General features: G+C 43.7%; 1 protein-coding gene across 1 annotated transcript in view; it reads right to left on the reverse strand.

Moving 5' to 3' along the window:
- Positions 1-2,116: 2,116 nt before the first annotated feature.
- LOC148540548 (guanylyl cyclase-activating protein 1-like) overlaps positions 2,117-27,107 on the reverse strand; it is a 45,388-nt gene continuing 20,397 nt past the window's right edge. The window contains exons 3-4 of the mRNA XM_088444304.1: positions 8,929-9,019; positions 2,117-5,142 (exon numbers count right to left, since the gene is read on the reverse strand). Of these exons, the coding sequence (XP_088300430.1) occupies positions 5,015-5,142; positions 8,929-9,019 (219 nt within the window). The 3' untranslated portion in view covers positions 2,117-5,014. The remainder of the gene's footprint in view (positions 5,143-8,928; positions 9,020-27,107) is intronic.

Genomic DNA, 27,107 nt, shown 5'->3' on the forward strand with positions numbered 1-27,107 from the left:
GCTTGGCACTACTTTGTTGATGCACATGCGGCTACTGCACACACAATTCACAAACACAAAAAAATATTTTTTTTTATTTTGTTTGGAGTGCCCTTTGGGGGTTACAGCACCCTTTAACGGACAAGCCAGCTGGCCTTTTACTTATGGGACACAGGCGCACGCTTGGCGCTGCTCCTTTGTTGATGCACATGCATCCACAGTGCACACAATTCACAAACACAGAAAAAATATTATTTTTTTTAGCACTTGGGGGGAGCACCCCTGACGGACAGCGCACCCCCTGGACAACACTACAGCACCCCTTTAGGACTGGGACACTGCACAGGACTTTGGAGTGGACACAGCCCCTATGGACAACTGACTGCACAACACAGTCCAGCCAGCCCCTATGGACTTTGAAGTAGTGGACACAGCCCCTGTGGACAACAGCAGCACAGCGCAGCACAGCACAGCACAACACTACACTGCACTACACTACACTACACTACAACACTACACTACACTACACAGCCCAGTCAGCCCTAACTCCCACCCTCCCTCTTCACTGTCCACAGCCAAGTGAGAAAATGGCGCCGACGCGGGTACCTTATATAGGATCCAAAACCCGCGAGACCCGGAAGGCGGGATGATGACGTTTTGCCTCGATTTCAGATCCGAGTCAGGCGGGAAAAGTCGAGCCTGACTCGGATCGGCCTCGGATCGGGGGGGCTCGGGGGGGTTCGGATTTTAGAAATCCGAACCCGCTCACCCCTAATTTTAAGCAGTGATACAGAGAATATCATTCACATCAGTCCCTGCCTTATTGGGACTTACAGTCTAAGTCACACAAGTGCACACACATGCAAAAACACACTAGGGTTAATTTTGTTAGATTTCAATTAACCTTGCTGTATTTTATTGGAATTGGGAGGTAGCCAGAGGAAACACACACAAACACTGAGTAACTCCACACAAATAGGATCCTGATTGGGAACTTATTCCTGGTGGAACAAATTTTTTATGGTTATCAAGGTAGGCATCTGACAATTTGTACATGAATGAGTCAACACCAGCAGCGGCTCCTGCCCTCTTACCTGAGGGGGGCTGTCGCTGCCTCTCCTGCTGGTCGGGCCGTGGCTGGTTGGGTCCCGGCGCTTGTGCAATAGATCTGGGAGGTGCCAGGACCGGTGCATGAGCAGTGGTGGCGACGTGCATGACACCAGCTTCTGGGGGCTGCCCAAAAGGCAGAGCAGCGGCTTCCACTGGAAGCTGCTCTCTGCTAATCACAGCCTGGAATGGTAGTCCCAGGGGGAGAAGACACCTCCCCCTGGGGCTGCCTGTCCTGTGCATGACTGGCAGGTGGCGCTTCCAACGGGAAGCCACCTCCAGTCACAGTGTAGCCAGTACAGTCACGGATTGCACTGGCTCACTGAAGTGGAGGATTTTACTGGGGGGGGGGCTGCAGCAACTGGGCAGAAACTGGGCAACACACAAAAGCCAATATAACACACTTTTACTTAAAAAAGTAAATTTCACACTTACACACTAGCATTAGCACTTCAGCATATTCAGATTAGCTGTCTCTGCACCTGAGCAATATTGAAATTGTCCCAGTGTTTTAGTATCCACTGTTGCTACTCGCAACGAGTCGTATACTAAATTAGCAGTACTTAATGAATCACGCCCTCAGTCTGATAATGTGCTATAATTTATATTTATAGGGAGACAAACAGAAAATCTTGTAACATTAGGGACCAAATGTAATAGTCCATGATTTGCGTGCATCGATGCTAACCTAACCCTCCGCCCCGCAGCATAACCCTAACCCTGGTGTCAGGATTCCGGCATTGGTATTCTGAGCTCAGGCATCCCAACTGCCGGAATGTCAACTACATCCCGGAATTACTAGTGCACTCTTTATTAGCGCAGAAATCTCTTTCACATATAACACAAATGATTCTCTTGTGGAGAACTGAGACATTATTTCTACATTGTGACAAACTGGAATTGGCTAATGGAACAACAGCAACTAAGTACATGATATTCTGAAATAACGAAGATATGTAGATGTCACATACAGATTAAAACATTATGTCAAATGTAGAGCACATGGAGACCTTAAAATGAGTCTGATATTTACATTTTATTTCTTATTTATATAATGCGGCATTTACAGCTTACAAAAGGCACAAACATACAAATGACAAAAAATGCAGAAATCTGTTGTTACATTATATATACTAATGAAACTGCCTGGTAATACATTGCACACTCCATGTGCAGCCATGCACTGCCTTGGACTATATCATACAAAATCACACTGTAGAGCACTACACAATAGAATATACATCATTCAGAGTACTAGATGGCAATACATATGCTGGCTATACACCTGCCGACCAGCATAAGATCAGATTCACATACAATTCCCCACAGCTCCCTGGCAGTCCCGGCGGCACAATTTGTTGTTTTTCTTTGCACGCGATCTGTCGTACGATCGATCCTGTGCCTCACGCACTCATCAGGGAAAAGTCATTGAAATGACATGAATGGACGCACGATGCATCGCATGCACAAAATACATGTACAATCTGCACACAATACGATGGATAATATGGGCTGCACATCTGATCATATGATCCGTTTTAGGAGCTGTGGGAGCGCGTATCGGATCGTATCCTACTCCAAAAATACACGATTTCTACACGATTCATTGTAAGACTCGTCGAAAATCGGGCAATTGGCCCGAAATCGTGCAGGTGTATGGCCAGCAATAGATTTCTGTGTTCTTTGTTCCTTATGTTGTTTCTGAATAAAATAGATTTTCCCTGCACTTGTGTTTACATATTGCATTAGAATATCAGAGGTTCCCAAACTTGTCATCAAGGCTCCCCAACAGTTCAGGTATCCATGGTTGAGCACTGGTGACTTAATTAGTAGCTCAGTCGATTTAATTTAACCACTTGTGCTCAGGGCCGTAGAGAGCACCGCCGGGCCCAGGTAAAGAGGGGGCATGGCCTAATTGAGGGAGGCATGGCCACGCCCCCTTGAGGGGAAAAAAACACTTTTGCAGCACCGCGTATCGGCATATGCGCGCTGGGGAGGGGGCACTGTGAGCCTCTCAGCCTGGCGCAAATCCAGGGGGGCCGCGATCAGTGTGATCGCTCCCCCCCTCAGGCATAGGAGATTACTGTGGCTGCTGCATAGCAGCCGTGAGCAATCTTCCACTGCATCCCAGCACTGCTGTGAGGGAAAGAGGAGGGAGGGGGGGTGGCGCTGGACCCGGGCCCCTGCCCCTCTGGAAGCCCGGGCCCGGGTAAATTGTACCCGGGTAAATCCCCCCTCTCGGCACCCCTGCTTGTGCTCTACCATGAACATCTCTAAAACCAGAACTGTTGAGAAGCCTTGAGCACCGCATTTGGGGACTTCTGCATTAGTTAATACATGTTTACATGAACAAAATATATACAATTGTGATAAGGAGCCACATACACTATACTCCATCACCCTCTTCTGCTCCCTTCTCTGTCACAAAGTGCTTCTAACGGAAAGATTACCCTGCTATGATGTAGCCAGGCTGCTGGAAAACTTCCTTCTGTCCGAGAGCCTGAAAGATTAATTCACTTCTCAAATTAACTGATGCCCCCTCACAAGCTTCTCTATTAATATTATAGCAGCTGTTCCTCACTTACTGTATGTATGTATGTATGTTATTACCAGATCTACAGTGCACCCACATGTTGAATTTGATGAGAACTTCATTTTACCTGCTTTACCATGCACATAGCATATGCACAGGGCCATATTAACAATGGAGTGGATGGAGCTACAGCTCCCGGCCTCCACATAAAAATAGACCCATCGCCATAAGTATTACATTTGTATTTCTAGTTTTCTCACCGAAATTATGCAATTTTTCTCATTTCCTTGTATTTACATTGAGGCTGATGGTGTAAGGTTATGTACACACCCACAACTCCTCCCCTTCTCAGTATAGGCCCTTGAACATTTTTAGCCCCAGGCCCATGTGTCCCATAATCCAGACCTGCATATACATATACTGAGGACTACTTAATAACACTACTTAATAACACTGCTAAAAGCACAACGCTCCTCTAATCAATAGCAGCCAAACTTTGAAATGTTCTGTCTGCCAACAATATGAACTGTACAATAGCTGATTGGCACGGCTGTAGAGAGCCGACCCGGGACCCATTACTATAGGGAGGTGTGGCCTAATTGTGGGAGTTGTGGCCATGCCCCTTAGGAAATATTCTTTTTAAACCTGTGCTGAGGGGAAAAGAGAGGAGACTGCAGCAGCAGCAATCTCCCAAGTCTAACTGAAGCTCAGCATACAGCAGCACGTGCTGGGCTGCTGACAGGTAAGAAGGAGGGGGGCGGCATCAGATCTGGGCCCCTGTCGGCCCCCTCCAACAAGCCCGGGCCTGGGTAATTAGTAAGCCACCCGCCCCCCCCCCCTCGCTTGGCACCCCTATTGATTGGTTGCTATGAGTTACTGCACATTTCTGGATTGTAGCATTTTGTTAAAACTCCTCCCCTCTCATCTCCTCCCCTTTGTTTTGTCACATCATACCTCCTGCAGTTCTAACACGATATATGATTATTTGTGAATGCCCAAGTTTATGTCTGCACCAACACACTTGCACAAGAAGTGATGTTGAAAAAGAGGCTATATATAACAGTTTTTTGTATATGCCATAACAGTTATTTTTCTCCAAAAGATGCCTTTCACACACTGAATAATATATATGTATAATTCAATATAAAATGTGTGTTTAATATACTGTATATATTTATAATTCAATACAAAATGTGTGTTTAATGTACTATTTTTTATTTTGCATTGTAATCCTATAAGTAGGCTTCCTGGTGGCTCTTTTACACAAAAAATGAACATTGTCCTCTAATACTCCTGCAAAGTGGTACTATTATTTCCCCACTATCTCCAAAGTACACCAGGAACCCCTTCTTTTTACAAAATCCCCACCACAAGCCACTTGCTGACCCTTTCAGATCACACGCTGTGCCTCCGGTTATTAATCATTGTCATTATGTGGGTGAGGTCCAGACTTTTCATCATCACATCCATAAATTCTTCATCCTTCCGAGCACCCTCCACAAACTCCTCCAGCGATAGCTCCCCTGTGACAGACAAAGTTTAAGGCAACGTCTCCCAGCAGCACAGTAATGGTATTTGAGAGATATTTCTAAGAGCTACAGTAGTCATATGGTTCGTCACATAATGCCATTAAAGTGGAGTAAACAAATCACGTTTGAATAATAACTTACTCATAATGCTCGCCATGTTATTAAACCTCTTGATGATGGAATCATTTTTTGTTACTTTGTGACCAGATGACATTTTACAATTTTCCTGGGGTTTTTTTTAACCGAGAACCTTGGGTTGTTGCTGGAAGACTGGATAATGGCAAGGACACCATAATTCACACATATAGGGCTGGATTCAATTAGCCATGAAAAGCCGCGGTTTACCGAAAACTTTTCGCAGGTGCCAACTTTTCACACAGAAATGTGTATCGAGATTTCTTATTACTGAAGTTTTCACATGTGCAAAAACAACAACCGACGAACTGTTTTCACCATCTCAGAGCAGGTGAAAAATTATGGATAATCCCTATTTTTTATTAAAAATGTGGGGACTCTCCCCCTAATAAAACATTAGGCAAAAAGAATGTTTTAATTACCTTAATTTGGTCTATAATGACATGTCAACTTTGTGGTGAAAAAAGTGTTGGAAAATGGAATTAAAGTAGTGGGCCAGGTATTTTGGGGAGCTGTATGGATGGGACATGTGTTTTAAACATTGCAGGTGGCTGTACCAGGTTTATTTTTATAAAAAAAATACTCAAAAATATACTTGCACACATTTTAATATACCCCCAATTTAACTGCAGCATTTACTGTATTTTGTCCCAAAAAATTGCGTTTTATTATTTTTCAACACTTATGCAAATATGTCTAAAACAGCCATTTGACACAATTTAAGAACCCCAAATACTTTTATTAGGGCCACTAATACACTTTATAAAATGATTACCTATGACAGTTACCTATTTTAAGGGGTACAGACAGATTTCCCCAAATTCACCTGCACTCTTCTATGATTACTCCATGAACAGTTTTCGTGCAAATGCATTTCTGTGTCTTTTGTAATTGGATAGTGCGAAAATAGGAGAGCGCATAGACAAAAGAGTCAAAAATATCGCACCAAAACACGCAAATTGTGTAAAATCCTCTCCGACGTAAAGTTTTCGCTTTTTCGCATCTCCGGGCCTGATTCACTACGGATCACTATTCTGCTTATACGCACGCACCGCAGTTGCTAATATCAGTGATGATATTTAAATGTTTGCATTCACATTGCGATCGCATCCTAATATAAGTACGCCCACTTCCCCTAACTCACATCCGTATATTAGGGGAACACAGAGAAACCATCAGACCCATACGCACACTTGCACAAGCCCTGACCTTACTCAGAAATTGCTAACAGCCACACACGCTATCAGTGCTTTGGCTGCTTATAACAACGGAGTGGATAATTTATGCATGCCCCTGCAACGGCGTTGAAACGCACTGGCACGCCAACGTTCGCCCGACCACCCCCCCCATCACCACCCACAAATGGCACTTCTTGTCAATCACTGTGCTCTGAGTCTGCGTAGCCTCAGCAATCGCAGTTCCCCTCATAATTGCTAGTTCGCGCACGCACACGCAAAGCACAAACATCGACCGACTGCGTGCATATTAGCATCTGTGTTCCTTGCTGAATCAGGCCCTGAATTCCCCCCAAACATTGCAACAGTTCTACAGGAGACAAAATACCGATAAGGTCAATTTCACCATATTTTGCTCTCAATACTTATTTTTAAAAAGTTTTCTTTGTGTGCAACTTTTTTATTTTCCTATTTTTTTTTACAATAAATACAATGTGTTATCAAGTTTTTTTACTTTTATACTCTGTCCACTCTTTTTTATTATACAAGATGCCATTTCAATTATGTTTTTTTAATACATATCCTTTTGTTATTTATTTTAAGAAATTATTTTTAAAAAGACAGAATGGCATTTTGTGACTCAATCTTATTAGCTGCTAGTAAGCACGAATATACAACACACTTACGGTACCTCTGGATTAGCTGATTTCTGCTCACAGCCCCGTAGGGTCTTTGGTGAAATCAGGATGCAAGGGGATGGGGTGTTTCGGTTTTTCTATGCTGATGCAACTGTAACTCAACACCTTTGCACCTAATAGGGTGGATCCCTAAGACTATTTGGTAGCAACTCCACTTTTGTAAACTAGCTCCTTATTACATTTATTTCAATGTAATACAGGGATCCTGGAGTTCGGGTATATCCTGATTGTGCCATAACTGGAACAAGAACTCTTTTTTAGAGAACATCTTTAACTTAGGATCATTAATAAAAAAACTAATACTGTTTTTCCATCTACGTCCCGGACCTGACGCGAGTTTTGGAACACAGGACCTCATTCAGACCCACTCGCTAGATGCTTACGCACGCTCCCAGCGTATGGAAATCCGGCTGACAGCAAGGCAGGCGATCGCACGGCAAGGCATAAGCACTCCCACTATGTCTTGGCGTGCGATCGCCCACCAGCCTGTCTTAAGACGCCCACTTGTGCACGTCATCTCCAGGAAGTGTATGCAACCATTGGTACATCGAGGACCATCAGAAGCGAATGCAGCGCTTGTGGTTGATTATACCCTACCGCAAGCACTGCGAGCACTTCAGTGTGAAATACAACCAAGTGACGTGTACTATGACGCTGCCTCTTAATTATGCATGCCTCTGAAACAGCGTTAAGATGCTCAGGCACGCCTGCGTTCGCATCTCCACTCACCCATTTCTAGCGGCCAGCCCCTGTCACCACCCACAAATGGCTTCTCCTGTCACTCACTGTTGGGCAGTCTATGCGCAGCGAGTGAACACTTCCCGATCTCTCGCACTGGTTCACGCACGCACATTGCGATGCGAAACCCAGAAGTCCCCATGCTGTAAGCAGGACCCGGTTCAGACGAACCAGGTTACCCATTTAAATTGTAAGGTAACCCGGGTCACCCGACACGGGAATCCAACCCTTGCCTCTTTGAAGGTGCCCATCCACTAAATGATTTATGTGAGCGATTGAACGATAACGATTCTTTCATAAATCGTTTGCAAATCACTTGCAAAAATGTCTAAAACGACCAGCGATGCGCGTGTTCGTTGGTCGTTTAGATATCTATCATCATGCAAACATGCTAACGTCAGGTTGAGAATGTTTGCAGATGATTGATGACCCTGCACTGAACGACTGTTCGTTCAGTGCAGGCTCATCACAGACTGACAAACGACTGCACAATGTCGTAATCGTGCAGTTGTTTTCAGATCTTTAAGTGATTGGGCACCTTAACACCTAGCAGCAATCCGGGTTAATCCTGCAATAACCTACGTTTTAGCTGTGGTGTAAAAGGAGTATAAGATACTTTAATAGCTGACTGAACTTTTTAACAAACTGTTTGAAATCACTCAAATTTATTTCTGCTGCTGGGATATTCCATACTGAGTAAGTACAACAAACATAGGTTCTGAAATACCAAAGCACTTATGCCTGAATAAAATGTATGTCTAATACACATATGTTTAATATAATATTAAAATGAAAGTCTTGAGTTATGTTCATGTTGATTTAAAACATTAGTATTGAAGCAAAGGAATGTTTTACATACCAATATTTATGTTTAGTTTGCTAATTGTATACAGTGGATGTTACCTGCAAGGATCAGTACTATATATAATATATACATATATATATATATATATATATATATATATATTATATATAGACATATTGTCACAGTTACACCTAGAAAAGAACAGTTATGATTTATCATTAATTCTCACCATCTCCATTTATATCAATCTTGTCGAAAACCCGATTGGTGAATTCCTCAGCTGTGGTGTTTTGGTCACAACCATTAATCGCTCGCACTGCCTGGGAGGGGAAAACAGAGAAAAGAAAGTTTATATGCACAAAATGACCAGTCAGTTGTTTTATAGAAAAAAATAGACTAAGTTTAATTTAAAATAAAATAATTTATCTCATTTGATTTATACCCCTTTTACACCAACATAAAGCGTCCAACCTAGGTTATTAAACATGGTTTTAAGCCATGTCACAGCTGTGGAAATGTGGCCCTGATTCAGAGCCGGACGCTCTGACAGAGCGCTTAAGTTTAATTTAAAATAAAATAATTTATCTCATTTGATTTATACCCCTTTTACACCAACATAAAGCGTCCAACCTAGGTTATTAAACATGGTTTTAAGCCATGTCACAGCTGTGGAAATGTGGCCCTGATTCAGAGCCGGACGCTCTGACAGAGCGCTCGCTCTGAATCAGGGCCGTCCCTCTGAATTTTAGAGTGGCCTCCTGGCCGCTCGCATAGCTGTGGGTGACCACCCACAGCTATAGCAAGCGGCAAGACCATTGCGACCATCGGGCTTGCGATGAGACCCTTGTGGTAGGGTCTCGTCTGCCACAAGCCCTGGAGTGCTTTTGGCTCTATCAGATCCAAAAGCACTCCCACTGACATCATTTGTGATGTCGGTGGGGCCGGCCCCAGACGGTAGGTGTTCCCATGGGAACGCCTCCGTCTGCCCAGCCACGCCCCCAGCATGCCCACCACTTACCATCGACAGCACGCCCCCTTTGTAGCGAGACCCATAGCGAAGGCTTGCCCGTCGCTATCCGGTCTCGCGCATGCGCACGACGGAGCCGGGTCCGTCGTGCGCATGCGCACTGGCCCAACATCGACCCGCTTACAAGCGCTCAGCGCTCGCGAGCGGGTCTGAATCAGGCCCTGTGTTCACACTGCAGGTTGGACCCTGGTTATTGTTGGGTCATCCCTTTTCAGACTGCACCCATGAGCAGCCTGCCTGGTCTGCTGGCACTTGGTGATGACATCATCTTCAAGCACTGCTTATCCGCCTCTCTGGTCCTTTTAGCATGCCCCCGATCACATAACCCGGGTCGCACCATTCACACAGCAGCTTCCCCAGGGTCATTGCGTGTTCAACCGTGGTATCTACCAGGCTTGGATTCCTGGATAACACAACCCGATTAGACCCTTTCACAAAAACCTGGACCCAAGTTGCCCCGGCAATAACCCGGGTTAAAAGTTTAGTGTGAAATATATATGAGCTAGAAATTGCTCAGTGTGTATGGGTGGTACCCATTAGGTACACAACGATCCAATAATCGTTCCGTCGGATCGGAGAGTTTATCAAATCACCATCATATATCGGTTAGAGTGTCCCCAGCTCAGGGCCGGATTAAGGTCTGTGGGGGCCCTCGGCAACAAACATGTGGGGGCCCCTATTAAATATGGACAAAATGGGGGTATGCGCAATGGGGACTGTATCGCTTGTAAGAGGTACACTGACAAACCGCGATAAGCTAAGCTTTGCGCTTTGTTAAATACTGAAAGGAGAACATAACCCCTTTAGCGAGTGCTAAAGGAGTTATGTCTCATTGTGAAATGGGGCACATGGGCTCCACATGAAAAAAAACACAATATACAGTACACCCACAGGAAGAAAAACACATATAGGCACCCACATGAAATATTACTCACCAGTTGCGCAATCTTATCCACATTACACCATACATAGTGCCTCTGATTCACATTACACCACATACAGTAGTAGTGTCCCTTATTCATGTTATGACACACAGTAGTGCCCCTTTTACACAATGCCCAGACTAGTGGTGGCCCTAATACACATAATGCCCACAGTAGTAGTGTCTCTTATGCAATGCCCCCAGTAGTGATGCCCCTTACGTAGTGCCCCCAGTAGTGGTAGTGCCCCTTATGTAGAGCCCACAGTAGTGGTGCCCTTTATGCAGTGCCCCCAGTAGTTGTACCCCAGGAGTGGTGCCCTTTATGCAATGCCCCCAGTAGTTGTACCCCCAGGAGTGGTGCCTTTTATGCCATGCCCCAATGCAATGCCCCAAATAGTAGTGCCCCCAGGAGTAATGCCCCCAGTAGTAATGCCCTGTGGTATTGCCCCCAATAGTAATTCCCCTGTAGTAGTGCCCCCAATAGTAATGCCCCCAGTAGTAATGCCCCCAATAGTAATGCCCCTGTAGTAATTACCCCAGTAGTAATGCCCCCTGTAGTAGTGCCTCCTGTAGTAGTGCCCTCTATAGTGAAGCCGCTTACACAGAATAAAAAAACACAATACTTACCTTAAGTCCTGTTCCTGCGTCTGTGTCCGTCCATCAGGCTGCTCCTCAGAACTATGGGAGAGACGTAATGATGTCATGACGTCTCTCCCATAGTGCATTGCACACTGCGGGAGCCGGAAGCCGCCGCTCAGGAGTGAGCTCCAACCTCCGCCTGTCGCTGGCGCTGTGGGGAGGGTACTGGGCACCCACAAGTAATAAAATCTCAGCTGGCCCCTGGCAAATAGAGCCTCCCTGCAGCACCGGGCTGAGGTGTGCCGGAGGAGGCAGAACTGGTTCCATCTCCCGTTCCGGCCCACTTTATCCCCTGATGGGTGTGGGGGCCCTTTATGTGTGGGGGCCCAGGACGACCCCCCCAGTCACCCCCTCCCCCATTAATTCTCCCCTGCCCCAGTTTAACAACTGCAGAATTATTAGTAGCAAACTAGCAATCTGCATGACTCAGTAAGGCTGAGATGTCACATTCTGTCGCACTTTTATCTGACAGCCTGATACCCAGCAGATATCTTGGTCATACTGTCTGTGCAATATTTTCCTGTGTATGGACACAATATGTGCATTTGTCCCATGGAGAGAAAACATTTCCCCACTCCTCTCCTTTGATGGAATAAGAGAAATATCAGGCACTCGGCCGTGGCAGCCCATGCACTGCCAGATGCAGCCAACGTATGATCAGATCAGTCGGGCATGCCTGACTGTCTGATCATCGCTAATCGGTCGCAGCAATACACTTGACTATGCAATTATAGGGCCAATCCCCCGATAAACTACATAATGTATTGCCCATAACGATATTGGATCAGAACCTCTATACACACCTTCCTATACCTTCTAATGTCCTGCCTATACCTTCTAATATCCTGCCTATACCTTCTAAGGATGACACTAATTTGCGTACACAGTCATACCGTAAATAAAGACTTAGACGTGGAATCTGTGGTTCCAAAGCACAAGTGTTATTCAGGTAAAAGTTCAGACAGTTACACGCAATTGATCCAGACACAATTTAGGCGCAAAAGGAAATTATACAGACCCAAGTACAGTAAACATACGCAGCGCTTCCGGACCCGGAGAGACCCCTAGTCCTACAGCATTCAGCACGAAGACTAAGAACCAGCGTTTGAGCACACATATTTATACCCCCCCAGAATAAACAGGACAATAGGGAAGTTTGTTGCTGATGTCATTGGTTTCCAGGGGAGAAGCATATGTTACAGCGCATTTAACAGGCTGGTTCAAATAGACTCTCCCTGCCTCTAACAGCTGGGGATCTTTCCCTTCCCGCCCCCTGCAACATCCTAACAGTTGTTCATGAAATATACATTTTGTTGCTTGTAGGCTCTGTGATCCATAACTCGAGTTTGCATGATGCGACCTCCCCACCGATAACACCGGAATACTGTAAAAAGAATACGCATCAGTACAAAACCAAACACGACTTGTTTAGCATGTATAATAACTTAGTTATCAAATATCTTTATTTCTCAGCATTTAAACTAACTGAACCAACTTAAATCATACACTTTAAAGCTTATTGAACCTTATGTGTGAATATGTAATGTGTGGGTATTCAGGGTTTGATATAAGGACGCTAGTTAACTTGGGGCAGATGCGTGCGCATAAAGCTACTAAAACAGCGGTTTCAAACAAAGTCCTATGCATTCGCTAATATGCGACTAGTTAACAGCGCAATTGTGTGTATTAATGTGCGTATGGGAAATGGTGAAAGATGCAATCGCATGGTGCTAATAGTATTATCGCCACATGTACTAAAATGTGAATTTATCTAAAATGGCGCTTGGGCGGCCATTCGCAAAATGGCGTCTTGCGATCTCATTTTCAAGATGGCGTCTTGCGGCCAGTCGCAAGATGGCATCGCAACGATTACGTTTTAAACTGAACTTGTCTCAGCCAATTATTCAGCTTTGACAGTCCACCCTTTGATAGCAAACAACATGCTATCACAATCTGCTGTTAGAATTTAATTTAGGCTTACATTTACATATTATTTATTGTTATTATGGGGTGGCACAAGGTGGTTCTTAATCCATCAATAATGTGTCTCTGGGTGGGGACATAAAACTACTATTATACGCAAACCGTGGATCTTTGAAGATCATGTGAAAGGTGTGGGAATGCACCAGTCTTATAACAGCAGTCTTGATGGGGAATTGAGACTTTACATTATCTGAGGTGTTCTATGAATAACATTTTAATAATACATTCTATGCATGTCTAAATATAATACATCAAATGATAGTGTTTCCTAGTTCAGAGTTGTAATGCAGTTCTATATTTACCTCGGTATACATATTGTCATTACTGACCACCATCATAGTTTCATTCTTTAGTTTTACTCTGTTTTTACATTTTCCACACTTCAACACAATAGGAACACACCGGACACATATGCCAATTATTATGATGACAATCAGTATAAGGATTAAGAATTTGCCTTTGCTGGCGATCACTTCCTGGACCCATTCCCCTAGACCTGAGAACAATTTCACTGGGTTCAGCCATGAAATCCATCCTTCTATCTTCTCCCCTACTTCAGCCACTGAAGCGTTATGGTTCTTGCAAAATTCCCACTTTAGCTGCAGAATTTCATCCATCTTCCAGTCTATCACCTCCTTAGGGTCGCTGGTATCATTGGTGACATAGGTGCAACATTTTACTCCAAATTGGGTGGCCAAAGTTACGCAATACCCTCCAGTAACAGCAGTTAAATAATTCAACACTAGCCTGTGTTGCACCAGTTCTTTCTTGTACGCTTGCAATTCTCTCCCTGTATACCGGAATGTGTCATCGTACATCTCGGTGATATTATCTATTAATTTAGCAAGTTCCTGGATATATCTAAAATGTTATGTGCCCCGAGCAATCCTGGAGGGATCCAATGTGACTAGAACTTGAAAGCCAGTTGTCTCACTGATTAACAGAGTGGCTTTATGTATATCACCAGGTACCATATTTGTTTTGCCTCTGTGTTCATATTGTGTGTGAAGATATGGTGACGGTGTGTTTTTATGTATACCCAGCATTTCAACATGTGCGAGGGTCATAACTTCTGGGACTACTCTTCCCAGGTAACACAAACCTTAGGAACTCAGGGAGAGCCATTTATACGCTTTTCTTCCACAGATGAAATATACATTATCAGGGAGAACATAAGGAATGGTATGCATCATTATCATTAAGCACATTTCCCTTGCAAACAATCCTATTTCTGGTTCTTCCATCTGGTACATGCAAGTTTCCGGCTGCATTATTTTAGCACAATAACCATTTGGCACCTTACCAATAATTTCTTTGGTGGAACTCAATGTATACCGATACCTAAAATGTTTCCCACCAGACTTAATGGAGTGCAGCAGATCATGGTTTATGGACTCATTATCAGCTCTTTGTGAGAAGGTCATCGTCTGATTATTCCCCGTCACTTCCCAACTCCCGGGTTTATTGGGGTTGGTTATGTTTAAACACAAAAGTGATCTATCTACTTGGAATTGATAGAGTTTGAAATGAGGTGGTTTGGATGAGAGGAATTTTCCTTCCAATGTTTTCCTTTTTTGTAATTCTAAAATGTCCGTGTTATTCAGTGGAAATGGCACCAACCCTATGTTATGCTGTCCCTGTGGCACATGTGAACACACCCAGCAATCAGTTTGATTTAACACTTTGCCTACCATACTATGATAATCCTCTAGAGGATACCCACCCCAGTACGGATTATATTTAGGATGGCACCGTTGGATACAGTTCTCATCAACTAGGGACCCACAAAGCTCACAAATACAGGAATCTTCAGACGATAAACCTCCACACCTTCCCCGAGTATCCAGTATGACAGCTCTCTTAACAATAACAGTACTCAGATTGGTCAGACACTCCCCTGATTGGCATTGCACTCCTCCTGACTCCACTCTATCGGCACTGCCATCAGCTCCCATTTCCTCAATCGGTCCCCCATCACAGACACTGGATATCCCCGGACTGACCAGGATGGTGAACACTCTAAAAGAGAATATGAAAATGAAAACAGCAGGCCCGTCCATTGTCACAATAAGACCTGCAAATTTCTCTCAGTTCAGGTATCTCACTACAACCTGTTCAATCCTCCCGGAACAAGCTCGCGATCGACAGGTCCACGCTATCAGCTTTGTCTCCGACTTGTTTCTCCACCGGTTGATTGACCTTTTTGCAGTGAGTGGAATGGACCCAGGTATCTCTCTCGGGCACCTTCAAAGATGTAGTACTTGTCAGCACACCTGGTATGGACCTTCCCACCGATCAGTCAAACAACCTGAACGTAAGAAATTTCTGATCATTACATATTCTCCTGGTTCAACATCATGACAGTTCGTTTCAGGCATATCATTAGACAACAATTTCAGTTTCTGCTGCTGTTGCTTTAACTGCTTACTCGTTGATATAAGATACTTTACAGTTACCTCGTTGTTACCATTCAGGTCTTCCTGTGGACTTATAATCAAATGAGGTTGTCTACCGAACAATATTTCAAATGGGGACAGATTCAGAGGCGGTCTGGGAGTGGTCCTTATGCTATGTAGGACCAAAGGTAATGCTTCTGGCCATCCTAGTCCAGTCTCTACCATGATTTTACTTAGCTTATTTTTAGTAGTCCCGTTCATCCTCTCTACCTTGGCACTGGTTTGCGGTCAGTAGGGGGTATGAAGTCAGCTATTAATACCCATCAGCTTACACATATTTTGAAAAACATAACCTGTGAAATGGGTGCCCCTATCACTCTCGATGATTTTAGGGATACCGTACCTGCATACAAATTCCTGAACTATTTTCTTGGCAGTAAACGCAGCATTATTAGTGGCCGCTGGGTAGGCCTCAACCCAGTTAGAAAATACGTCTGTGCACACTAATATATACTTAAGGTTCCTGCAGGGTGGTAATTGGATGAAATCAATTTGTATCACCTGGAAAGGTCCATCAGTCGGTGGAATGTGGGACGGTTTGGTAGGGATCGCTTTCCCTATGTTCTTTCTCAAGCAGGTCAGACAGGACATTGCTATCTTTTCTGCTTGTGAAGAAAAACCTGGTGCGCACAGTATGCCCTCACCAACTTGCACATACCCTGTTTACCCAGATGAGTCAGACCATGTGCTGCCTCAGCCAGGCTGGGGTAATATGCCTTGGGGGCTACTTGCTTACGATGTCCGTCCCTCCAGAGCCCAGAGGACTCTTGCCCACATCCCTTGGACTTCCAAATGGATTTTTCCTGAATTGAACACAAATTTTGCATCTCAATTAATTTCAGCATATCAATAGTTTGAAATGACATAATTGTTTCAGTTGGAAAAAACATGTTTAACCCTGCTACCCATTTTGCAGCTTCATCAGCTCTGTTGTTGCCCAGTGACACCGGGTCATTCTCACATATGTGGGCTTTGCATTTAATTACTGCCACTGCTTTGGGCAGTTGGATTGCTTCTAAAAGATGTTTTATGTGTCGGGAATGTGCAACTGGTGTGCCTGCTGCTGTCATAAAATTTCTCAGACGCCATAGAGCCCCCAAAATCGTGCACCACCCCGAACGCGTACCTCGAGTCAGTGTAAATGTTAGCAGATTTGCCTGCTGCCAGTTCACATGCTCTAGTCAGTGCTACTAACTCTGCCACCTGGGCTGAGTGAGGAGGACCGAGAGGTTTAGCTTCTATGATGTCTGTGTCATTTACAACAGCATAACCTGTACATAATTCACCAGTGTCTGTTTGTCTATGACAATAAAAAGTCACATCCACATTCTCTAAAGGTGTGTCATGTATGTCAGGTCTAGCAGTAAAGGTCTGATTCAGATATGTCATACAATCGTGCGTATCATTCTGTCTGCCAAACTCACCTCCCGCCAGCAACTCCTCTCCTTCCACCCTTTGTACATCATTTTGTACATATGGTAGGTATGTTGCTGGGTTCAGCGTACTGCAACGTTTGACAGTAATATTTGCAGGAGCGATTAGAGCTAGTTCCCATTTGGTGAACCTAGCCGAGGAGACGTGTCTGGTTTGAGCTGAGTTCAATAGAGCAGATACAGCATGGGGAGTGTAGACAATCATATCATGGCCCAATACTACGTCCTCACTTTTACTCACCAATAGAGTGGTAGCTGCTACACTTCTCAAACAGGTGGGGAGTGATCTTGCCACAGTGTCCAATTGGGCACTGTAGTATGCTACGGGCCTACTGGCATCACCATGTTTTTGTGTAAGGACACCTGCAGCACAACCATCGGCTTCCATACAATACAAATCAAAAGGTTTTTCATAATCGGGTATTCCCAATGCAGGAGCTCTTGTCAGACTGTCCTTAAGGAAAGCCTGTTCTGAGTCCTCTGTGTGTATGACACGATCGGGCTTTGAGTAAAAGACTAATTCCTGTAAAGGTAAGGCCAAAATAGAAAAACCTGGGATCCACATTCTACAGGATCCACACATTCCCAAGAAGGTACGAATTTGCTGTTGATTCTGCAGCAGTGTCATGTTTTGTATGGCCTGGATTCTATCTGTTGTAATGTGTTGTAACCCCTGGGTTAGGCAGTGTCCCAAATATTTTACTCTGGATTGGCACGGCTGTAGTTTGTCCTTAGCCACCTAGGCCCTCATTCAGAGCCGTTCGCTATTTGCGGTCGTTCGTTCAAAAACAAGGGGTGGCTATTCAAATGATCCGTTCGCAAATTGCAGTCTGTTCACACCTCTAAGTCTGAACGAGCAAGCAAAACATACGCTCGTTTATTTGTTAAAAACGCCCCCTGGCCGCTCGCACCATACGTCATGTCCGCTATTTATTAGATTAATCGAGTACATCGACCAGCGTATGAACTGCTCGCTATTCTTGTGGTTGGTGTTTGCTACCACAAATTTGCGAGCAGTTCTGGCTATAAAATAACCCAGTGACGTGGTCAATGACGCTGCTGTATTAATTATGCACACCCATAATACGCCCGTTTTGACCTTTAAGCACGCCTGCGTTCGGATCTCCACTCCCCATTTTCAAGCACCTTCCCCTGTTACCACCCACATACGCCTCATTCTGTCACTCAAAATAGCAGGCACTCGCTATATAGCGTACAAACGATTTTTGGCCGCACTGACTGGTTCGCGCATGCGTACTAAAAACCGTACGCATGCGCAGATGTGCAAACATCGCTCGGAACGAGCGTACTGCCGCTAACGAGCGGCTCTGAATGAGGGCCCTTGTGTCCTGTTTGCGAGAGATGAAGTAACAAAAGTTTAGTATCATTCAAACATGACATAAACAAGTCAGAACATAGCAATAAATCATCCACATATTGAATTAGAACAGATCCATTGGCAGGTTGAAAAGATTGTAAACAGTTGTGCAATGCCTGGGAGAAGATACTGGGGCTGTCTATGAAACCTTGGGGTAATCGTGTCCATGTGTATTGTAAACCTCTGTATGTAAATGCGAATAGATACTGACAGTCAGGATAGAGAGGCACAGAGAAGAAAGCAGAACAGAGGACAATGACAGTGAAATCGGTTGCATTTGGTGGGATCTGCATCAAAATGACAGCTGGATTTGGCACTACAGGGAATTGGCTCTCTACTACCTTATTAACACCTCTAAGGTCTTGTACCAGCCTGTAACCCCTCCAACCACTCTTCTTCACCGGAAAGATGGGACTGTTGGCTACACTAGCTGTATGAACTAAAATTCCCTGTTGCAATAATCGCTCAATTATTGGAAAAACCCCTAATTCTACCTCCTGCTTTAGTGGGTACTGGGGAATTTTTGGAGCTTGCCTTCCGCTTTTTAAATTTACCATTACTGGGTTTACGTTTGCCATTAATCCAGTGTCCTGTCCATCTTTAGTCCAAAGGGAATCTGGAATTAGGGACAACATTTCATCTACCTGTGATGGAGTTTCATTTAAAACTGTAGAGTGATACATTATCCTTTGAGGAGTGTCTAACATATCCCGCACCTCGTATACCATTCTCTCTGGGATATCTAAAAATACACCATCAGGGGTGCAATATATAACACATCCCATCTTACATAACAAGTCTCTGCCCAGTAGGTTAGTAGGAGCCGCAGCAGCCAGGAGAAAAGAATGCCTGGTATGCAACGGCCCAATAGTAACCTCTGTGGACTTTGTTAAAGGATAATGTTCCACTTTACCTGTTACACCCATTGTTGGTACTGTCTCGTTGGTCACCTGCAAATTAACGGGAGATTTTATCACCGATCTGGTTGCCCCTGTGTCTACAAGAAAAGGATATTCAGTACCAGCTACATCAACCATCATGACCGGTTCTTCCCTAGTACTTCCTGTTAACCTGACTATCTGTAGTCTACAGGTATGACCTGACCCCTAGAGTTGGCTACCATTCTCCAATAAAGCATTTACGGCTACAATTGGAGCTGTTGCCTGCTGAACATTTGCTGGCCTCTGTGCATATCCCTTATGGGGATATCCAGGTCTTCCCTGATGTGGGATCCATACTCTTTTTACTGTACAGTTTCTACTTAAGTGTCCTGTTTGTTTACAGTTAAAACATGTTCGTGTACCGAATGAAGATATGTGGTGTTGTGAGGTTCGCGCGGAGGGTAAAGGTGTTGGATGTGGGTAAGGATAGGGAGGGTAAGGGTATTGTGGGGGTTAAGAAGTTGGTGGATAGCCTGGGACCTGTGGTTGCATCGGGTTAGTGGGATAGAGTTGTGTTTGTTGTTGAGTGGGGTTAGTGAGAGCACATACTTGTTCAGACGTGAGTGCGTGTGCAAGTGCAAGTGTGTCTGTTGGCTGTGATGTTACCGTCATTCCCTCCAGAGCTTGTATACTGACAGCCATTAGTTTTTCACTCTGGGCTTCTCTCTTTTTGGAGATGTTTTTATCATGTTCAATGGCGGTTTCTATGAGGGTATCTATTGTGAGTCCCCGCCAGCCAGGCTGTGAGGTCTGAACCCGAGTTTTTAAACTCTCTTTCAGACCGTCCACAAGTACCGTAACTATCATTCCCCTGTGGTGAGTGCTATCTTTAATATCTTCTATCCCAGTGTACTGGGTGATAGCCTGCAGAGCCCGATCGCAATAATCTTCTGCAGTTTCACTCTCTTTCTGCTTAATGGTGAAAATTTTGTTCCAGTTAACTACTCCTGGAAAATATATACCCAATTGAGTTACAATGCGGGAAATGTTATCTTGGTTTACTTGGTCTGTTAAGGGAACGTCACCATCCAATACACAATCCGTGATAAATTTTGTCACGTCGGTATTGCGTGGCAGACAGGCCCTTAACACCACACGCCAATCTTTATTAGTGGGTTCATGTGAACTACCCAAATTTCTCAAAAATCTTTGACATTTGGCTAATTCCTTTTTGGGATCGGGGAAATCATTTATGATGGAATTTAGTTCTGCTCTTGTCCAAGGACAATGCATTACTACTTCCCTCGTGGGCACTATACCATTTGCATCTGAATGGGATGCAGACCGGTAGCGCTGCTACCTTTGACCTGATTACCTGGCTGGGGGTTTAGTCTGCTGCTGCTACGTATGGTATGAACAACTTCCTCTACGGATGCAGAGGGCATTAACATTTCCCTTGCTGTTACCGATGGAGATGGCGGCACCACTCGTGATTGTGGTGATGCAGCATCTATCATCTGCACAGCATGGGAAATGGCAGACATTACAATAAGCTCATCATCCGCATCATGAACATTTTCTTTATAGTTGCTTAAGAGAGGGTACAAGTTGCTTGTTAAATTTTTATGGGTATTTTTGGTAACTGTACTTGCACCTCCATCCACATAAGGTGGGGGAGGTGAGCGTGAACTGCTGGCAATACTCTCCACGATGCTACCTTGCCACACGTGCGCGCCATTTTGCGGCTCGCCCGTATTGCAATTTAGCGTCGCGGATGTATTTTCTGGCAATGTGCTCACGACGCTAGTTTGCATCGTTTGCACATTTTTAAGCCACGCATCCCCTTCATGCTGCCAGTTTTAAACATTCAAAATATTTAACCTTTTTCTCTCGGAAGCGCATCAAACTGATGTGATCCCGGACATTGTCTAACACATTTTTATCAAAATTACCAATTCTGGGAAACAGTCTAACACTCTTCCTCATCATATTAAACCATAAATCACAATACCTTATTGCATAAGTACCGTACTTGGTATGCATGATACAACGGGCCGATCCGATCGGCGCCTCCATTAGCAGCACATCATTGCCTAACATCTCTACTATTTGCATGGCTCCCATTCTGAGACAACTCCTACGCTTTTTAATAAAGATTTAAACTGGTGAAAGACAATCATGATACTTTCACTTACCTGTGGATGATTTAAGTCGGTGGCGCCCACACACCTGGATAAGATTTAGTAAGGCAACTTCCACACCGGGATAAGATTTAGTAAGGCAACTTCCACACCTATGAGACTTTATATGTCGGCTACTCTCACGCACTTTTCTACAACAAAGACAACATGTTCACCTGCTACTGTGTATAGAATGGTAAAGCTGCTTACCGAGCAGCTAGACTAACCCTTGCACCTAGCCCTTAAGGATCATACGATACCCTTAACTTTGTTCAACAAATATTCACTGTTACACACTTTTTTCCTGCGCAGAAAAGTACACGTTAACCCAGATATTGGTAATAGAAAAAAATGTAAACCTCAATGGCTTTGTTCAAACACGTGGCAGCACAACCGGAAGTACGTATACGCTATTGTGCGACCAGTCGCATACAAAATAATGCGACTACCACACAACCGTATAATGACTTTTTAACTGCGTACACAAAAGTGCATCTTTTGCTATGCGCAAACCTGCGACTTAGCCGCGTACTCAGTACTGCGACACCCCTTTAAACATAAGGTTCTATCAACAGAGTCCCTGGATTCTAGTCAGCTTCCTTGATTCACACGGAGATGGATAGCGATCTTTCAGCACAAAGCAGTTGCAGGCAAACCCTGCATGTGGCCACTCCACCCTTTGCTGAAATATCGATAGCCGTATGTACCGTGTGAGCAGGTAAGTGACTTCACTACGAGCCCCCAACTAATGATACTGGATCAGAACCTCTATACACACCTTCCTATACCTTCTAATGTCCTGCCTATACCTTCTAATATCCTGCCTATACCTTCTAAGGATGACGCTAATTTGCGTACGCAGTCATACCGTAAATAAAGACTTAGACGTGGAATCTGTGGTTCCAAAGCACAAGTGTTATTCAGGTAAAGGTTCAGACAGTTACACGCAATTGATCCAGACACAATTTAGGCGCAAGAGGAAATTATACAGACCCAAGTACAGTATACATACGCAGCGCTTCCAGACCCGGAGATAGGCATCAGCAAGAGACCCCTAGTCATACAGCATTCAGCATGAAGACTAAGAACCAGCGTTTGAGCACACATATTTATACCCCCCAGAATAAACAGGACAATAGGGAAGTTTGTTGCTGATGTCATTGGTTCCCAGGGGAGAAGCATCTGTTACAGTGCATTTAACAGGCTGGTTCAAATAGACTCTCCCTGCCTCTAACAGCTGGGGATCTTTCCCTTCTCTAACATCCTAACAGTTGTTCATGAAATATACATTTTGTTGCTTGTAGGCTCTGTGATCCATAACTCGAGTTTGCATGATGCGACCTCCCCACCGATTACACCGGAATACTGTAAAAAGAATACGCATCAGTACAAAACCAAACACAACTTGTTTAGCATGTATAATACCTTAGTTATCAAATATCTTTATTTCTCAGCATTTAAACTAACTGAACCAACTTAAATCATACACTTTAAAGCTTATTGAACCTTATGTGTGAATATGTAATGTGTGGGTATTCAGGGTTTGATATAAGGACAAAGTCCTATGCATTCGCTAATATGTGACTAGTTAACAGCGCAATTGTGTGTAATAATGTGGGTATGGGAAATGGTGAAAGATGCAATCGCATGGTGCTAATAGTATTATCGCCACATGTACTAAAATGTGAGTTTATCTAAAATGGCGCTTGGACGGCCATTCACAAAATGGCGTCTTGCGACCTCATTTTCAAGATGGCGTCTTGCGGCCAGTCACAAGATGGCGTCGCCGCGATTAAATTTTAAACTGAACTTGTCTCAGCCAATTATTCAGCTTCGACACCCGGCTTAAGTATTTAAAACAGCATGAGAAGTTCTTCAACTGTATCTAAAAATACACTACTTATTTATAGGCTGAAAAACAAATGATAGATATTTGCAGATTTCCACATGGGAAGATTGCAGTAGGGATAATAGTATTTGTTAAATTTTTACTTTTGAAGTAATTTTTACAGCTCAGGCCGAAATGTACTAAATGGAAAATGCAATAAAAACCCAGTTTTGGGGGGTTTACCGCAGTTTTCAATATGTATTGGCCACCATCGCAGAGGGTAATGCCAGCTTTTGCTGGCATTACCCTATAGAAGCATATGGGCTAGTGTATACCCAGTTTAAGACTGGCCAGAACGGTAAAACTGACGAGAGTTGGTCAGCTTTACATATCTTGCATAATAATAGTGCTTGATGTGTTTTTATCTGTTTAACATATCTTTGTTAGGTTTGTAGGTCACATTTAAATTAATCCTCACATCTCTGTCCTTTAGCAGATTATCGCTCTTAATAGCTACAGATTAATAATAACTAGTCTTAAATCCAGTTAAATTGGCAGGGCAGCTCAAGAATCACCTTGAGACATGTCTAAGTAATTCTAAGGACAGATTAGCTGTATGAGGAAAGATAATGGGGCCTGTAATGAAGCAGCCTGAGATAGTTGTCTCAAGATGGAAGATGGTGGTGGGGCAAAAGTCTTAGTTGTGTTATAATGATTTCTCTCATATGAGACAATGAGGCCAAATTGGGCAGATATTTACTAATCAGGTCAGCAGATAAATACTACTGTACTTACCTTATTTTTAAATGTGCCCTTCGGGTGATTCCAAAGGGAACATCCAGGTGGGTGTCACGTGGTAAATTGTATCATTATGGTCACATGATGCTGCTATGTAAATTGTGTCCTCAACTCTTGGATCATCCACTGTGATCCTGTTACTTTGTGTTCAGACTTGCTAGTAGATATAATTAGGCCTAAAGTGACAAATGTATCTAATAGTATACACAACATTAGTGTAAAGTTTTATTTTAGTCTGTGTGAAGATAAAAGGAGTTGTCCCATGGTGGCACATAATTAGACCTACCATTATGCCTTGTACAATTAAGAACAGTTTATTGTCTGATGGGTTCTGATGTCTTCATCTGAATACAAAGAGTGAATGGTGGTATCTTAAGCTGGGTACACACTAGACCATTTTTTAAACGATTTGCCCGATTCCGACGGATCAGAACAACAAATCCTCGATATCGTCTAGTGTGTACCCACGTTGAGCGATGCACACTCTAGTGGGGTCGTCAGCTGCATCGTCAGGTCGGCACCACATGCAGGCCAACCTGACGATGCAGCTGATGACCCCATGTAGCGGGAAGAGGCAGGGTCTGACATATCGGGAGGTTGGGCACCAGGTCGTCTAGTGTGTACCGGCCATCAGATATGTCGGCAGGGGGGTTACCAGTCACATCGCTGGGTCCACACGCTTTAGAATTAGTATAAGCAACAGTGGGCCTGATTCAGAGATGGAAGATAATGCTGCCACTGCTGCTTAATCAGTGTACTCAGCGGATGTGCGAAAATATGCAAATGTCGCAGATGCCTTCAATTGTATTGAGATGCCCACTTGTGGCTTAGCGAATCAATGAGTCTTTGTGCAAAGATGCAGAATCGGTCACAGATCCTTTGATAATCGGCCTTTAGAGTAACCTATGGTGGCAGGCAGAGGGAGGAAACATTCCAGTCAAAAAGAAGTGTTTGGTTAATTAACACGTGGGGCAGGATGAGTCACATTTTGAATGCGATACATCCCGCCACTTACCACATGCATAGTGGCATTTATTAACACCAAATGTACAGTAAGTACAATTAAGATTAAAACCACAAAGGACAGCTCTTCCAAAAACAGCTGTGAGTCCTTCTGAGCATGCTCAGCCATCGGTCAACACATGCACGAAAGGCGAGCTGCGTGGGACAGGGAATGCTGCAAAATTAAGCACATAGGCTATCTATAGATAACGTTGCCTATTGTATATAAGCTCCAAAAAGTTTTGCTTTCCTGACCGTGATGCATATAAGGAATGCAGTCAAACCTCAGAAAACTACAGTTTTCAGAGAATTGACTGCATTTCAGTGTTAGTACATCCCACCCTTTAGATGCATTTACTGGGTGTAGAATAATTGCCATATGACTTCCCATGGCAGAAATATACAGACAATCTAATCATCAAATTACCAATACCTTATAAATAAAAATTCCTTAAAATTACATAGCTACAACTGGCACACAGCACTCACATTAAAACATTTCCCGAATTTTGAATTATTTTTAAAACAATGATTCTCAAGTCATAGTGCCCAGCACTGAGACTTCACACCTTTGGATCTGCAGCCCCCAGACACTGGTCAGGTGCCACAGGTACAGATGTGTCCACATACACCTATCCTCAATTTATGCTAAATAGCCCCATTTAGCGCGTCAGAGGCTTTGTGATTTACCTGCCCTGAAACACAAATCCTAAGTACCTAGTACACTATAAACAAACTAATATGCAAAATGAAGGAAATGGTAGCATAGAAGGGGAAAAGTAGTAAAATGAAGGAAATGGTAGCATAGAAGGGGAAAAGTAGCAAAATGAAGGACATGGTAGCATAGAGGGGGAAAAGTAGTAAAATGAAGGAAATGGTAGCATAGAAGGGGAAAAGTAGCAAAATGAAGGAAATGGTAGCATAGAAGGGGAAAAGTAGTAAAATGAAGGAAATGGTAGCATAGAAGGGGAAAAGTAGTAAAATGAAGGAAATGGTAGCATAGAGGGGGAAAAGTAGCAAAATGAAGGACATGTTAGCATAGAAGGGAAAAAGTAGTAAAATGAAGGAAATGGTAGCATAGAAGGGGAAAAGTAGCAAAATGAAGGAAATGGTAGCATAGAGGGGGAAAAGTAGCAAAATGAAGGAAATGGTAGCATAGAGGGGGAAAAGTAGCAAAATTAAGGACATGGTAGCATAGAAGGGGAAAAGTAGTAAAATGAAGGAAATGGTAGCATAGAAGGGGAAAAGTAGTAAAATTAAGGAAATAGTAGCATAGAGGGGGAAAAGTAGCAAAATGAAGGACATGGTAGCATAGAAGGGGAAAAGTAGTAAAATGAAGGAAATGGTAGCATAGAAGGGGAAAAGTAGTAAAATGAAGGAATGGTAGCATAGAGGGGGAAAAGTAGCAAAATGAAGGAAATGGTAGCATAGAGGGGGAAAAGTAGCAAAATGAAGGAAATGGTAGCATAGAAGGGGAAAAGTAGTAAAATGAAGGAAATGGTAGCATAGAAGGGGAAAAGTAGTAAAATGAAGGAAATGGTAGCATAGAGGGGGAAAAGTGGTAAAATGAAGGAAATGGTAGCATAGAGGGGGGAAAATAGCAAAATGAAGGAAATGGTAGCATAGAGGGGGAAAAGTAGTAAAATGAAGGAAATGGTAGCATAGAAGGGGAAAAGTAGCAAAATGAAGGAAATGGTAGCATAGAAGGGGAAAAGTAGCAAAATGAAGGAAATGGTAGCATAGAGGGGGAAAACTAGTAAAATGAAGGAAATGATAGCATAGAGGAGGAAAAGTAGCAAAATGAAGGAAATGGTAGCATAGAGGGGGAAAAGTAGTAAAATGAAGGAAATGATAGCATAGAGGGGGAAAAGTAGCAAAATG

The sequence above is a fragment of the Taudactylus pleione genome, unplaced genomic scaffold, assembly GCF_031769625.1.
Source record: "Taudactylus pleione unplaced genomic scaffold, aTauple2 ptg000019l, whole genome shotgun sequence".
Classification (NCBI taxonomy): domain Eukaryota; kingdom Metazoa; phylum Chordata; class Amphibia; order Anura; family Myobatrachidae; genus Taudactylus; species Taudactylus pleione.